This window comes from Trichogramma pretiosum, unplaced genomic scaffold (genome assembly GCF_000599845.2).
Source record: "Trichogramma pretiosum strain Unisexual culture from Peru unplaced genomic scaffold, Tpre_2.0 scaffold84, whole genome shotgun sequence".
Classification (NCBI taxonomy): domain Eukaryota; kingdom Metazoa; phylum Arthropoda; class Insecta; order Hymenoptera; family Trichogrammatidae; genus Trichogramma; species Trichogramma pretiosum.
The window spans coordinates 123,027-138,175 of NW_019640790.1; the positions used below are offsets into that span (position 1 = coordinate 123,027).

At 27.2% G+C, this 15,149-nt stretch overlaps 5 protein-coding genes across 5 annotated transcripts; 3 read left to right on the forward strand and 2 right to left on the reverse strand.

The window, feature by feature from the left end:
• The first annotated feature begins 2,938 nt into the window (after window positions 1-2,938).
• Window positions 2,939-5,331, forward strand: LOC106657946 (arginine-hydroxylase NDUFAF5, mitochondrial). Its single transcript, XM_023463243.1, has 4 exons — window positions 2,939-3,405; window positions 3,485-3,669; window positions 3,726-4,019; window positions 5,268-5,331. The coding sequence occupies exons 1-3, from the start codon at window positions 2,939-2,941 to the stop codon at window positions 4,013-4,015; spliced, it is 942 nt and encodes a 313-aa protein (XP_023319011.1). The 3' UTR covers window positions 4,016-4,019; window positions 5,268-5,331.
• On the reverse strand, window positions 4,053-5,275 carry LOC111694583 (ubiquitin-fold modifier-conjugating enzyme 1). The gene is made up of 4 exons (XM_023463245.1): window positions 4,796-5,275; window positions 4,524-4,655; window positions 4,282-4,449; window positions 4,053-4,204 (listed from the first exon to the last, which is right to left on the reverse strand). The coding sequence occupies exons 1-4, from the start codon at window positions 4,916-4,918 to the stop codon at window positions 4,130-4,132; spliced, it is 498 nt and encodes a 165-aa protein (XP_023319013.1). The 5' UTR covers window positions 4,919-5,275; the 3' UTR covers window positions 4,053-4,129.
• Window positions 5,332-5,799: 468 nt separating the features above from the next.
• On the forward strand, window positions 5,800-7,504 carry LOC106657947 (sphingolipid delta(4)-desaturase DES1). The gene is made up of 6 exons (XM_014379667.2): window positions 5,800-5,903; window positions 6,009-6,185; window positions 6,327-6,466; window positions 6,550-6,763; window positions 6,833-7,044; window positions 7,133-7,504. The coding sequence occupies exons 1-6, from the start codon at window positions 5,822-5,824 to the stop codon at window positions 7,271-7,273; spliced, it is 966 nt and encodes a 321-aa protein (XP_014235153.1). The 5' UTR covers window positions 5,800-5,821; the 3' UTR covers window positions 7,274-7,504.
• A 264-nt stretch (window positions 7,505-7,768) lies between these two features.
• On the reverse strand, window positions 7,769-10,828 carry LOC106657753 (kanadaptin). The gene is made up of 7 exons (XM_014379428.2): window positions 10,592-10,828; window positions 10,325-10,479; window positions 9,291-10,230; window positions 9,080-9,216; window positions 8,719-8,879; window positions 8,296-8,631; window positions 7,769-8,205 (listed from the first exon to the last, which is right to left on the reverse strand). Exons 2-7 carry the CDS (start codon window positions 10,431-10,433, stop codon window positions 7,798-7,800), a joined length of 2,091 nt encoding a protein of 696 aa, XP_014234914.1. The 5' UTR covers window positions 10,434-10,479; window positions 10,592-10,828; the 3' UTR covers window positions 7,769-7,797.
• Window positions 10,829-10,906: 78 nt separating this feature from the next.
• On the forward strand, window positions 10,907-12,261 carry LOC106657858. Its single transcript, XM_014379549.1, has 5 exons — window positions 10,907-11,079; window positions 11,359-11,502; window positions 11,581-11,687; window positions 11,764-11,887; window positions 11,957-12,261. Exons 1-5 carry the CDS (start codon window positions 11,010-11,012, stop codon window positions 12,046-12,048), a joined length of 537 nt encoding a protein of 178 aa, XP_014235035.1. The 5' UTR covers window positions 10,907-11,009; the 3' UTR covers window positions 12,049-12,261.
• Window positions 12,262-15,149: the final 2,888 nt, after the last annotated feature.

The following is a 15,149-nucleotide window of genomic DNA, read 5'->3' on the forward strand; positions in this document are numbered from 1 at the left end:
GAAAAAATTCAATTTCCAGTATTTAATAAGAGTATAATATTGTTTTTTTAAATTAAAACAAATCATCATTTAATTCATGATCAGTATTAAATAATAAATGTCAAAATAAAAAGAATTATCGTGATTCGAAGCAATCATAATTAAAAATTCTGAAAATAATATTGTAAAATTTTTTATTTTTAAATTCATCTTACTTTGATATTTTAACAAATTGGCAAATCTCTGATTATCATTTTCAATGTCAAGGAGGTACTTTTTGAATCAAACTAATTAATATTTTTTAAACCGAAGTTGATTGCTGAAAAAAAGTTTTGTTCATTAATAGTTACTATGTATGACATTTTTAACTGCGGTTTTGAAAATATCCGAAAAATTATATAAATAATAAAATGTATTTTAAATAGGAGATAGCCATGACATTATTTAAAGAAAATTTAAAGAAAACGTTAACTAAAACGAAGTTCATGATTGAAAATCTCGCATTAGAAGAGAGCAAAAATCTTTGTTCCCAACAAATTAGGAGTCAAAAAAACATCACATTGTCAACCTTCATTCCAATTGTCGCATAAAACCACAGTATCCAAAACCATAACTTTGAAAGTTGAAAATACCCTTTTTATAAATTAATTTGAGAAATTTAATAAAAATATTTACCTGATGCACAAAACACGTCAAATTAAAAAAAATATGTATAATTGGCGCAGAAGTTAAACTTTTGTTTTTCAAAAACTGTTCAATATAATTTTGTTGAGAATAGAATTCGGCTCTGCATCATAGTGTGAAGAAATTTTCTGCATGAAGTAGAAGCCAAGTTGAATAAGTGTAAATAAAAAATGTGTTTGTTGAATTTTCAATTATAGAAAAATTAATTAACATTAACAATGTAATACGATATTTATATATGAAATAATATGTTGATTGTGCATATACATGTGTAATACTATTATTTAAATTACATAATGATTACATCTTCCGAATCTAGTAACGACGTCTATACAATAGTAGAAACAAGTAAGATCAGCATAAATGAAAGATTTTACTTATTCTTCCACTGAGCTTCAATGATTATAAAGTAAAATAAAATACTATACTCATTATTTTTTGGTGCCAATATTTGGAGTTGAACTGATTTTTCAGACTGGAATTACGATAATTTTATAAAAATCGAATAGTTTATGATTCACCTGTAGGAAAGTAAAATTAAGCATGTTGAAGACTGCTAATAAAAGCAGATCTGAAAATAACAACTATCATTAATTTTTTACTTTCTGAGGTGCTTATACAGTTTTCATTATTACCTCCAGCAAAAAAGTGTCATTATTAATAATACTACTTTCAGCTAGAGTGACACGGAAAAAGTGTATAGTAAACAGATACTAATACATTGTTTATGCTTTAATTCTTATGCACCAAATGTACATGAAGTTTGAGAAATAACTATTGTATAGAAAAGACTATATTATCACTAATTTTTTACACGCTAACGTAAAACGAAAAATAGCAATAAGTATTTTAATATGAAGATTTCATTAAAATTAAAATGAGTGTATAAGTATTTTATTTGTAAGGCTGCAATGTTCACAAGCATCATCAACCAACATTATTTTTTAAAAAGCGCATAAATTGAAAATGGAATGAATTTTATTGCATGTTCAGCATAAATCAAAGTTGAATAAATAACTGAAACTATTTTTTATTTAATCTAGCTGAAGACAAAAATAATCAAAATAAACTTTCAACAGCGATTATTTCATGTTGGTATTTTTCAGAAGCTTATAAAAAATTTTCTCAGTTCTAGCAAGTAAAAAATTTTGTTGTGAATGTTCTGCAATCAAATAATTTATTTTTCATATTTGGTGATTTTAGTAACAATGTTTATCGAATATTCAATTGATATTGAAATTTAAAACCTAATTTGCATAATATATGTAACTTAAACATTTATTTTTATTCTAGGGCTGAAAGATGATTTTTAATTCTATGTTTTTATACCATATTGACTATTTCGAAATTCAAAGACAAAATATTATTTCTACTTTACTATGCCTTGGTACTATATGAAAAAATCGCTGGTTGTAATGACTTTTTTTCTATTACTGTTTATTTTAGTGATTATCATTTGATAGTTTTTGGATGATATTTTTAATTTGAAAGTGCATAAATAATCATGAGAATTTTAAATTATGTTTACTTCTGTGTTATAAACAAACGAAAATTGCCAAGTTTTAAAAGTTGGTGCATCGATTTGAGAATGAGAAAAAAAATTATTCACATTATATATACGTATTCATATATATTAATATATATGAATATATATATACATATATATATATACATACACGACTAGATACACTTATTAATAAATCATTAATGTTAAGAAATGTAAATTAATAGTATAAAAAAGTTTTAAAAGCCTATATATTGTACAGATACAAAGCAGTTTACGTTTAATTATTTTTAAATATTGTTTTTTACATAAGTACTAGACAAAAATATATAATATTAACTATGAATGTAGAAAATTATTAATGATAATGATGAATAATAATATTATAAAACTATCCACGCGTACATGTGTGCGTATGCATATTAAAAGAATGAAGTATCCATAATTATTGTATATAGTGTAAAAGAGAAGCTGGTCTTGTAAGATAAATGATATGGTGTTTTAATGTGCACATAGCCGCGTCATTGTCAATAATTATAATATGATTAATATTACAATTTTTAAAAAAAATGAAGTGCATTTATTTAATTCCAAATCTATTCAAAACTCACTATATAAGATCTATAAAATGATAAAATGTGTAAAACAGCGACTAAATTATGAAATTTTCAAAGAATTGTTTGGCATTAATCGCATAACTAGAGTTACCATTTTTCATACAATATTTGATATTTGATAATATACTGGATCATTTGCATACGTCCTTNTGCAATGGATATTTTTGATAGAAAAACGAAGCTATTACAACGAGAACGAGCAGCATTAGCAACTGATGCCGATGTTTACGATTACATCAAAGATGAAATTGGTTTCAGATTATCAGATAGAGTATTTGATGTTAAACGAAAGTTTAAAAAAGCTTTAGATTTGGGTTGTGGTCGTGGACACTTATCAAAACATATTTTAAAAGAATCTGTAGAAGAGCTTATATTAGCAGATTTCAGCCCTAGTTGGCTAAAACAAGCTAAAACAAATGAAGGTATAAAAGTTGAAAAAAAAGTACTTGATGAAGAACATTTTGTTTTAGAATCAAATAGCATTGACTTTGTTGTTAGTTGTTTAAGCTTACATTGGGTTAATGACCTTCCTGGTAGTTTAAAGTGCATATTAAATTGTTTAAAAAAAGATGGAGTTTTTATGGCTGCAATATTTGGAGGAGATACTCTGTATGAGCTGCGGTAAATATTTTTGTAATTTTTTCATGCTTTTGTTCATCGTCAGTTATTTTAAATATTTGGGTAACTACTATATTTTTAGTGGATCAATGCAGTTAGGAGAAGTAGAAAGAGATGGTGGAATAGCACCACATATTTCCCCATTTACTGAAATCCGGGATATAGGTAGCCTAATGACCCAAGCAGGATTTACAATGATGACAATAGATACAGATGAATTAGTCATTGGATACCCATCAATGTTTGAGCTTCTATGGGATTTAAAAGGTATTACTTGATAATTGGTTTTTATTTTGTAGTTTTCAACTTCAATTTTTTAATAGGAATGGGTGAAAGTAATGCTGTTAAAAACAGAAAGTTACACATGAATAAAAATACCTTATTTGCTGCATCAGCAATTTATGATGAATTATATGGTAAGGTTGATAAAGTTGGAAAAAAATATATACCTGCTACCTTTCAAATAATATACATGATTGGATGGAAACCTGATGAATCACAACCAAAATCTCTAAGACCAGGATCTGGGCAAATATCGCTTAAAGATCTCAATAGGATTGATGAAATAATAAAAGAAAAAACTAAGACAAAATTATCTAAAAATGAAGAATGAGTAGGTAACATTGTTTTATATAATGTAAATACTTGCATAATATAGTAAATATAATTTATTTAGTTGGTGTAACAAAAAGTGTATTTCGTGAATATTATTCAGTGAATTTCCAACTTAAGTATTACTTTTATGTTTCACAACTCCTTTTTCTATAAGTTCTGGAATTTCAACTGCTAACCATGGTCCGAGCTAAAAATTGAACATTATATTTCTTAGTATTTTGGATGTTAAAAGTATTCAGAAATCAAAACAAAATGTTATATTACTCCTAGAGCCATGGCGTGTCCAATTCCAAATTTTGGAACATTTCTTGCCCAGAGAGGCTTGAAGTGATCAGTCAAACATATTTTTCCTCCTCTATACATTTTGGCTGTTTTTCCATCTAGTTCAGGTAGAGCTATTTCAGGTGCAGTAGTAGGATAGGTTATTGGAATCTATGAAAAGTAAAAAAGTAAAATTCAACCAACTTGCATTCATCATGGTTAAAGAGTCTAAGAAATTTACTTACATCAAACTCTATTTCAAACTCATACTTCAACAAGTTATGAACATACCAACATTTTCCAAACCATTTTGTACCTTGCTCATTAGATTGTAATCGAAACCAGTCATTATCTGCATTCTTATTATTTTCTACATACTGTAAAATAGAACAGACTAGTATTAATGAAATTTAATTTTTCTGATATGTTTATAAAACAATAGAAAAATCTCATAAAATAACGTAAGAAATTGAATTAAGTAAAACATGTTGATTATGAATTAATACCAAACACTTACTTTGATGAGAGATAAATATTCTTCTTTCAAACGCTGACCCCATAAATTGGAATCTCTAGGTCCAGCTTTTGTTTTAAGCAAGGGTATACTACTTAGAGTTTTTCTTGTAGATTCATCAACCATATTGATTTTTACAGACAACTTTTCTTTCAAATAAAGAATATAACATTCAAAATTTCCAAATGGTGTAAATATATATGTATAGAATACGAATTCTCACAAAACTGTGAAACATATGTCAACTGTCAAAAATCATGAATATGGCGAGGGAACACGATTAGCACAGGCTTTAGATCATTAAACAAAATATTAATTTTACTACGTTCTTTCATGAAACCAGCATTCTGTTAATGTAAAGACGTAGACGTAAAATTCATTTACTTTCTCTTTTGACGTTACTAAATTGAACAAGTTTCTTCGATATTCATATGATTTAATTATGCGATTTATTACGATAAAATCACTTATATAGGTGTACTGTTGGACAACGAACTACAAAGTTGAACGAACGCCGTCTGCTGTGCTGTGTGTACGAATTACAGTCTACAGAGGGCACTGGTCATTTTTATCGAAATACCTGCACAATCAGAATGTAAACAATTGACTTATGTAGAGTCGTAAACGCGTAAGACTCAAGTCGTAGGTGTCATATGACTGCCAATTGGAAGTTTTTACTGCAGCAACTTTCGGGAATACATGACACATCTTATTAGTCATTCATTGGTAGTATACACATGCCTACGCGAGTTAGATTAGAGTGTCAAGTTGCACATAGTTCAAAGTTGTTTTAAATGATTTTTTCGGAAGGTAAATTTTATCTTTTTTATTTGTTTGTTATTTAATTAAATTATATTCTACATAATGTAATAAAATTTTATCTTCATGCAGTAACTTTTCGACTACGTTGAATGGATTTTGATACTTATTTTTGAAGTAAACGCCGAATTCACATAATTCGCCTCTTAACTTCCAATAGTTCTTGGTGATCATCAAGTTAATTTATGTATTAGAGTGATAAATTAAAAAATGGGTCAACGCGTGTCCAGAACTGATTTTGAGTGGGTGTTTACCGAGGAACCGCACGCGAGTAGGCGAAAACAAATTTTAGGTTAGTTAAAAACAATGTGTCTCATCTTTCCTATTAAATAGTTAATTAATTTTATGTAAATTATACATAAATTGTGAATATTCCAATCAACTTCTATTTTTTCAGAAAAATACCCTCAAATCAAAAAATTATTTGGATATGATCCAAATTTCAAATGGGTTGTAACAGCTATGGTGCTTTTTCAATTGGCATCCATGTTTTTAGTTAAAGATTTAAGTTATCCTAAACTATTATTCTTAGCTTATTGTATCGGAGGTCCAATAAATCATTCTTTGATGCTTGGTGAGTATTTTCAACTTCTTTAAATTATTAACATTTAAAAAACTTTACTAAACACAACATTCTATAATTTATTGGACAAATAATCTTATTTCTTTAGAATAATTAAAAATATGACAATTTTTTTTTTTTAATTTGTTACAGCTGTTCATGAAATTTCCCACAATCTTGCATTTGGACATTCCAGGCCAATGGCAAATAAATTGTTTGGATTTTTTGCAAATTTACCTATAGGCATTCCAATATCAATAAGTTTCAAAAAATATCATTTGGAACATCATAGAGTTCGTAAAATATTTTATTTATTTAATTTTGCATATTTCGAACTGTCAAATAAAATTATTTTTCAAAAAACAACTTCTTTCAGTATCAAGGTGATGAAAAATTAGACACAGACTTACCAACATTGTTGGAGGCAAAACTGTTTAACAGTACATTTGGAAAATTTTGTTGGGTACTTTTACAGCCATTTTTTTATTCATTTCGTCCTTTAATCACCTATCCAAAACCACCTACATATTTAGAATATGTGAATTTGATTATACAATTGATTTTTGATCTCTTGGTGTGGAAATTTTTTGGTTAGTAATTGTATAATTTTAATTGAGTTAATATTTATAAAATATGAAATTTAATTTTAATTTTTTCAGGTGGGAAAGTTTTAGTTTATTTTATCGTTGGTGCAGTAATGGCAATGGGCCTCCATCCAGTTGCTGGGCATTTTATATCTGAACATTATATGTATAAAAAAGGATATGAAACATACAGCTATTATGGTCCATTAAATTTTATTACATTTAATGTCGGATATCACAATGAACATCACGATTTTCCAGCAGTACCAGGCTCTAGACTACCAGAAGTAATAATTGAATTTAGTTTCTTTTTATTTAAGTTTTAAACAATATTTTTGATTATTTTAAATAAAAATTTTACCATCTTCAATATAGGTTAAACGTATTGCTGCTGAATTTTATGACAACTTGCCTCAACATAACTCATGGACTTCAGTGTTATATGATTTTGTAATGGATCCAAGTATTGGTCCTTACGCTCGAATGAAACGAAAACATAGAGGAATGAAATCGTAATTTAGACTGAATAATTTGACTTATGATTGAATTATTATAATTAGTTATTATGAAACATGTGATTATGGTTTGATGTTACCAAAATTCTGATTGAAACTGTTGAACTATTGAATGAAACTAATATAAGTCAATTTGAAGTGTATCAATCAGTAGGTAACTCTCACTTAACTACTAGTTTTTATGACGTAAAAGTAAGATTGAAAATAAAATATTTTTTAACTTATCAAATAATCATTACGTTTTTATCAATTTCTTGTAAATTTTTATCATCCTTAAAAGAGTATGAAGCATTCAAGACCAATTTATATATTTTTTTCTAATCTTGACTAACATACGTAACTATAGATATATTTTATTATGTTAAAATGAGAAGATTTGGTTGATAAACTGCTTTTATCATAATTGTAATTCTAGCTCTTAAATTCATATAGTAAAAAAGCAATAGATACAGTTTAATAAATAAATTTATTATTTATTTATTTATTATTTAATTATTTAAAGTATTTAAATAAATTTGTACATATTTAATAACCAAATTTCTCATTGAGATTAGTTTTCCCATCTCCACTTTGATTTTCAGGAGGCACCCATGTATCATAATTGTCTTTGTAAGCATCTTCATTGTAATTTTGTTGCCCTGAACATTCTTCTACTTCTTTTGCTAATCCTTTTTTATTTTTTTGATGCAATTTAATCGTATTCCTTTTTTGTTTTTTTGCCAATCCTGCTTTTTCATATTTTTGTTCATTTGTACTAGGTTTTAAATCAGTATTTGAAAATTCTTGTTCAATTACATCACATAATTTTGCTACATTTTTCTTGTCAACTTTACTTTCATTTTTATAATTTGTACAGTTCGTTTCACTTGTATTGATGGTACAATTTCGTTCTCCATTACCATCGTCAAATTTTTCAGAAGAATAAGATGATTGCTAGTGAATATAAATATAATAATTTAAGAATTAAATTTATTGTTACTTTTAACATAATACTTGTAATTCTAAAAATGTTGGCGACCTTACCTGTTTTTGTAATTCCATTATTTTATCAGCTTGTACAGATGCATTGGTATTTTTTTTTAAATCAATGGTTCCATGAGGTTTAAAAGGTGGCAAATTAGTTGGTTTAGCTATATTAATTAATTTAATGCACTGCAATTCTTCTTTACCCAAATTAATAAGTTCAATTTTTAATTTTCTGATTTCTAATTTATCTAATGAAGATGATCCTAAAGAAGACATATATGCATCTAAAGCATCTATGTTTGAATCATTTGTTTCACTTTTTTTTGCATTATGCAGTTTCAATTTATTCTGTATACTTGAAATTCTTTCAGTTATTTTAGAATATTTTTGCAACTGTAACAGTAAAACATTATGAACTTTATATATTTATATTAAAAAGTGAATATTCATATTCAAATATGTTTAATAATGATACTGTACCAAAGAATCATAGTTTTCTACTTCAGTCTTTAATTTTCCTGCTAATCTCATTCTTTGTTCTCTTTTTTTTTCTACAGCTCCAGTCCTATCCAAAAAGTTATCTTCATCTGAATCATAAAAGTCTTCTTCTTCCCAATTGCGAGCTCTTCTTTTTCTGGTTTCTATAAATGTAATTGCCACTACTTTACTTATTGTTAATAAATATACTAGAGAATGTTCTAAATCATTTTTGCGTAATAATTTTTATGAATTGCTCAAAAATGCTCGAATTTATTATGAAAATTTTAGAGTCAAATTAAATGATATGACAAATAGATTAATTTATTCACATTTAAGTCTTCAAATAGCAAAAAGCTCTTACCATGGGTAGCTTGGCGTAGTAACCCACATCTATCTAAAATTCTGCATGCTTCTAAAGCACATTGTACAACTGCTTCTTTTTTTTTTCCTGAAACTGTGGCTTCAGCACGTAGTGTCTTTCCAGCATCTATTGGTAAACTAATTCAAAATTATAAATTAATCGTAGTTTATTATTATTATTATGAGTCAATTTTTACAAAAAGAGTACATACTCTACCCAGCACACAAATTTTCCATTGCCCCTATCTTCAGCTTGGTACTGTAAATCTTGACCTTCTCTTTCAAACCAGCCTCGTAAAGTTTTTTTTGGATCATTTAAGAATAATTCTTCACTTGCTGTCTGAGCATATGGATTTTCAGTCATATCAGTTTCTTCGTCAGCATCTTCTCCCATTCCCCAATCAATACCTTGTTCTTCGTTTTCCATCATTACTTCTGGTTCTTGGTTATCAAATTTATGACTTAATTTTTGTAGCTCATATTCTTTGGATTGATGTGCTTTTAATATCTTTAATTCTGTTAAAGATAACTCTGACTCTTGTTCTTGATCATGATCTGGTGCAAGAATAATAAATTTACGCTGACTGCACCCAAACTTTACCATATGACCTCCTTGTAATCGAACAAAAACTTTTGGTTTTATTTGGTTTCCATTCCAAAATGTACCATGAGTACTTCCCAAATCATAAACATACAATCCTTTTTGGATTTTACCATCGTCAACTATTCTGTGCTGAAAAATAGCATGATAGCGTGAGATAGTTGGGTTGGCCATTGGTATATCACAGTTTGGTAATCTTCCAACCACATAGTAACTTTTATTTGATAAATCAATTGTTTCTAAAATAGTGCCTGATTTCAAAACTTCCAATTTGTAAGAATCTGTCGGAATACCACTCCATGAAGGTTCTTTATATGGTATCTCAAGGGTAGGGTCTTTTGGACTCGATTGGAGACTTGCTGGAGGTTTAGATGTCTCAGAAAATTCATTTGTAGGCTGGATCATAACTGATTCATTACTCTGTATATTTTTTTTTATATTTTCAGAAACAGATTTCAATTTTGCATAATTTTTTTGTCTAGGTCCAATTATTATAGGTTTTTTGAAACTATGAATCTCCATATCTTTATTGTTTTCACTCTTTTCATCAACTGAAAGCATTTAAAAATGAAATAGTATTAAGAGAAGAGAAAAAAATTTTTTTACAAAGAACTCGAGTCATAGTCAAATTAGACTTTTATTTACCATTTGGATGGCAAATGTGAACTTCATTAGAGATTTCAGTATCAAACTTGGGCTTTGATAGGTCTTGAGTTTCAGTTTGTGCAGTTTCTTCATTTGCCAAATCCCCCATGATTTCTTCAGTTTTTGCTTCAATAAAACTAATAAACCTGAAATACCTAAATTATACAAAGCTTTAATGATTTAAACGTTTTCTTAAATTTACTGGAACATATGATATTACTTATTTACTCTTAATATTTTTAATCTTTACAGTAACAATCAACTCACCACAATGTTTTAATGATGAATGTCCTTTCACAAGTCAATAACAATAACACTCACAGTCACTCACTTTTTGATTTCGTCGGATACGTAACTTTACTCTATCATGTATTTCGATGAAGAATTAGAAATTCGTAACAAACAATCGTCGAAAAATAAATTTCATTGAATCTAAATTATATGTATACAATAATACTGTAGAGCCGATTGAAAGGCTGCATTTTGAGTTCTTCTTGCCAAAAGCAGAATGTAAATATGCATACATTAGCTTGCTCACCTGCGCTCCCTTCAAGTTGATTTTAGTACTATACATCACTTAATGTCTGCAGACTGCATCAAACAGTGTCTGTTTTCTTACTGCTGCTGTCATTTTATGCGTACATAATTAACATTAGTTTCATGTGTTCTGATATACACAATTAAAATGCATGATAGAGATAGTAATGATGGTGAAAGTTTTGAGGGAGAGACGATGGTTTCATACTACGAATTGGGTATGTTTCTCATAAATTTTCTTCAATTTTTGCAATTACAATAAAATTTTTTGAAGAATTTGAAGTTACAATCAGTTTTATGTACTGAAAATTTTATATATGGAATAAAATTTAAAAATTAGAGAATTTACCACTGAAAATGGTCATTGTTTCTGATATTGCATATTGAAAAACATTTTTCTTGCAGTGCTTTTAATATTTAATCACTGTTCAATTTTATTATATTAACTTAATTTAATGCACACCTTAAAAATATTATACTTGCATCTACTATTTCAGTATTATTGCTGATTACAAATGTAGGATGGTACATTGTTGGGACAACTGTTATTCTCATCTATGCGTGGCCATTTCTTCATAAGCAATGGTTGGGTTGGAAAAAAAATAAAGATGACTATGAATATGATGCAAAATATCATAAGAGTAAGTGGTTTTTATAAGAAATAAATTATTATAACAGATACACAAATAATGATATTTGCTCAATATTTTTTATGGTAGACGTGGATTTAAATTCCAAATTATTATTAGCTCAACATAAAGCAAGAGAAAAAATGGAACAAAAGTATTTGCAAGACCGTGAAATTGCTATTCAAAAAGAACAAGCTGTGAGTACTGCAAAAAAGCAACTTGATAAAAATTAAAATTAATCTAATTTTTAATATTTTTTTACATTTGTTGAAGAAAAAAATGAAAAAGCAACAGGAGTTATTGAAATTACAAAGTCAGTTGCTTTCTGATAATTATCGTCTAGATAGTAATGAATCCAAAGATAGTACTGGACCTTCGAAATCTAGATTAAGAGCCGGTAGGTGATCATCTTTACATATATAACAAAACAAAATTAAGAAATTTTAGAATTTCAATTTTATTGCAGATTATAATCCTCTGATGGGTAGTGGTAGCAGTGGAAAATATGTACCACCAAAACGATCTGCATGTAGCAAAGGAGGGTGTGGAAGACAATGAGTAAAAACTCATATTTAATCTAGCAATTCTGTTAATTTTTTATTATTAAAAATTTTTCAATTGTTTCAACACATTTATAAATAAAAATTATATGATTTCCTTAATATAACGATATATGTTCAGTGGAAACTAAATTCACAAGTTGAATCAGTTTTAACAAAATCAATGAACTTTAAAGCATTATCAATAAATCAACTTTTTGAATAACAAATATATCAATGGTTTCATTGACTTTCTCAATTATTGTTTAAGGTTGATTCTTTAAAAAAATTAATTTCGCAATGAATCTACAAGACAAAGGCTCTTGACATTACTATATTTTTTGTTTGGTATTTATTTGTATTGGAAAAAAATACAGGGATTAAAATTGACACTTGAAAAGTTTATTATTCTTTTTATTTATAAAAATGAAATTTAAATATTTTAATTTAGAGCTTTGTAAATAGTGCAAATACATTCACAACATATTACCGCGACAACCCTCTCAAGAACGTTAAAACTAAAATTCTGATGACTAAATAAAGAATGTATAACTATTTGTTTTCGGTGTAATATTGTCTACTCAAAAAATTATATTAAAAATAAAAATTATAATTTTATCTAAAAATTAAAAATGAATTGTTGAAGAAATAAAAAAATTTTTTTATTTTATGATGAAATCTAATCATCCTGTTTATGAAACCAAAATTAAAGTGCCCAAAATTGCTTAAAACCAGAAAATTTTATGTTTTGTACAGAATAACTTTTATATATTTTTTATTGTAACTATTTAATTAAAAGTCCTGGAATAGTTATTCCGATAGTGAGCGGTCTTTTGGATTTCGCAAGTCTGCGCTCTAACACCTTTGTCTCGCCGATTTCTGAATACTTATACGTATCTTGTTCTTCTTTATAAGATTATGCAACTTAGACCCTACCTTTCTTATCTCTGTGACTTCCTATATATCATTCTAATTCAGTATCGCATATTTTCTTGATCATGTAAGAAGTGAGTGAGTTTTCGTTGGCTTTTTTAGTCTGTCGGAGCCAACTAAAATCTGCTGCAGCGCATCCTGAATATTTTTATCATTATCAATATTTTTATAAAAAATTAGATGAATTCAACCCCTAAAAAAATAGTGATACAATGTATGTACTCAGTGCAATTAAAAGATCAAATAGTCAAATCATTTGTTAAATATCTGTCAAAAAAATATGAACTCAGATAATTTTTAAATAGATTATTTCTGTATTGCGAACGTCATCATAAAAATGTATTAATTAATTATTTATTAATTATTTAATTAATTATTCATAACCGTATATTATTCATTTAAGATTGATTTATTTTACTTGAAAAAAGTGTTAATTGTTCTTAAAAAAATAAATGATATAATCAAGAACAAAATAGATTACAACTTTTTTCCAGAGAAAACCTATGTAAATATGCAAGGATCAAAGATAGAATCATCACTATATTATCAGATTGTACATTCGTAAAAAGCTTTATTACCAAGTTTAGTATATATATATATATTCTATAAATGATATGCAGATCATAATTTCCAATGTTTACGATTTTAATATAAAAGAAAAAAGGAAATACATCTTTTTTACTACATTTGAAAGTATGCGCAAAAGTCTCTCATCTCTCGCCTAATGAGATTCATTCAAGTTAAAATTACTTCATCAATTTTTGGTGAGAAGCAACTTAAATATTGTGTCGTTTTTAAGTTGCCTTGGACTTGTTATCATACTTATTATCATAGATATTGATTATAAATCATATTGTCCATATTTAATTTTTTTATTACTCATACTTTTAAAACCATTTTTTAAATCCATTGATATACATGTAAAACATTGATAAATTATTACAAAAAGCTTGATTTTTGACTGCATGAAAAGTTTTCGTTTTTCTGTAAATTATACTGAAAATCATTGAAAACAAATTATTACCTAGTTAAAAAAAATTGCGTGGATTCCACGCGAAAAGTGCATTGATTCCGTATGGAATCTGCGTGGATCATTTTTGTAAAAATCTGTCAAGATTTTTCGATTATTCCTTGAAAAAGGATACGAGCGTGAAATTAAGGTAACCGAAAAATCTTGGCAGATTTTTACAAAAATGATCCACGCAGATTCCACATGGAATCAATGCACTTTCTATGTGGAATCCACGCACTTTATACATGGAATCTGCGTGGATGATCCACGTAGGAATCCACGCAATTTTTCTCAACTGGGTAGTGTTCGGCTGCAATAGTAAAAATCGTAATTTTCACAACTCTGAAAAGTCAGTTATCTTTTAAAATTGTTATTGATTTATAAAACAATTGTGTACTTCTCTGAACAGCCCATTTTTTTGTATCACTTAAGTATAGTTATATATATTTTAATGATTTATCAAAAAAACTAGATAAAACTGTATGAACTTTTATAAACTTTTATCTGCAGTCTGAAATTGTGTTAGATGTTCATAAAAGTTTGTACATCTCTCAGCAAAAAATTCAATTGACAGTTTGTATAAGTGACTTTACTTTTCAAATTGGTTGCAATTTCTTTGACTAATGTATATAATTGAACGAATGTAAATAAAAAACTAGTATCAAAACATAAGTATTAAAAATAAATGCAAATCACAAAAGAAAGACAACTCGTTCCACACGCAAACAATAGCATAAACATAGAAAAATATGGTTATTTGATAAAATGTATAGTTAAAAAATATTTGAGTATAAAATGATTTAGTACAATATCTTTCTTATACTGAAAGTAAATGTAAACAAGATGGTTGCATACTCAATTTTTTTACCAGAAATTTTTACAGATCTACTTGCGAATGATAAATATCAACAGTTATTGCTTCTTAAAAAGATTTTAAACACAATATTATAATATATTTTCCAACGATTAAAAAATAATTCATTAAGCGTATACTACATACGATTATATACAATTATAAACTCATTTTTTCTGAAGATACATGTGTATGAAATCTTCGTGAGGGGCCGTTAAATTGATCTAAAATTAAATGTATCGTTTCATAAAAAAAAATTTCACATATTTCATATTACCTTGATTTTTAGGCATCATTTTCTTTTTTTTTTTGTGAAATTGAA

What these genes read in the sequence shown, in the direction of transcription:
- LOC111694583 (XM_023463245.1), bottom strand. Translation starts at nt 4,918, where the DNA reads ATGGTTGATGAATCTACAAGAAAAACTCTAAGTAGTATACCCTTGCTT. An exon ending in AATATTTATCTCTCATCAAA is followed by an intron (nt 4,656 to 4,795) that starts GTAAGTGTTTGG and finishes TCTATTTTACAG; the next exon opens with TATGTAGAAAATAATAAGAA. An exon ending in AGTTTGAAATAGAGTTTGAT is followed by an intron (nt 4,450 to 4,523) that starts GTAAGTAAATTT and finishes TACTTTTCATAG; the next exon opens with ATTCCAATAACCTATCCTAC.
- LOC106657858 (XM_014379549.1), top strand. Translation starts at nt 11,010, where the DNA reads ATGCATGATAGAGATAGTAATGATGGTGAAAGTTTTGAGGGAGAGACG. An exon ending in TGATGCAAAATATCATAAGA is followed by an intron (nt 11,503 to 11,580) that starts GTAAGTGGTTTT and finishes TTTTTATGGTAG; the next exon opens with ACGTGGATTTAAATTCCAAA. An exon ending in CTATTCAAAAAGAACAAGCT is followed by an intron (nt 11,688 to 11,763) that starts GTGAGTACTGCA and finishes CATTTGTTGAAG; the next exon opens with AAAAAAATGAAAAAGCAACA.
- LOC106657946 (XM_023463243.1), top strand. Translation starts at nt 2,939, where the DNA reads ATGGATATTTTTGATAGAAAAACGAAGCTATTACAACGAGAACGAGCA. An exon ending in GATACTCTGTATGAGCTGCG is followed by an intron (nt 3,406 to 3,484) that starts GTAAATATTTTT and finishes CTATATTTTTAG; the next exon opens with TGGATCAATGCAGTTAGGAG. An exon ending in GCTTCTATGGGATTTAAAAG is followed by an intron (nt 3,670 to 3,725) that starts GTATTACTTGAT and finishes ATTTTTTAATAG; the next exon opens with GAATGGGTGAAAGTAATGCT.
- LOC106657753 (XM_014379428.2), bottom strand. Translation starts at nt 10,433, where the DNA reads ATGGGGGATTTGGCAAATGAAGAAACTGCACAAACTGAAACTCAAGAC. An exon ending in TCACATTTGCCATCCAAATG is followed by an intron (nt 10,231 to 10,324) that starts GTAAATAAAAGT and finishes AAATGCTTTCAG; the next exon opens with TTGATGAAAAGAGTGAAAAC. An exon ending in ACTACGCCAAGCTACCCATG is followed by an intron (nt 8,880 to 9,079) that starts GTAAGAGCTTTT and finishes TTACATTTATAG; the next exon opens with AAACCAGAAAAAGAAGAGCT.
- LOC106657947 (XM_014379667.2), top strand. Translation starts at nt 5,822, where the DNA reads ATGGGTCAACGCGTGTCCAGAACTGATTTTGAGTGGGTGTTTACCGAG. An exon ending in TAGGCGAAAACAAATTTTAG is followed by an intron (nt 5,904 to 6,008) that starts GTTAGTTAAAAA and finishes CTATTTTTTCAG; the next exon opens with AAAAATACCCTCAAATCAAA. An exon ending in CTTGGTGTGGAAATTTTTTG is followed by an intron (nt 6,764 to 6,832) that starts GTTAGTAATTGT and finishes TAATTTTTTCAG; the next exon opens with GTGGGAAAGTTTTAGTTTAT.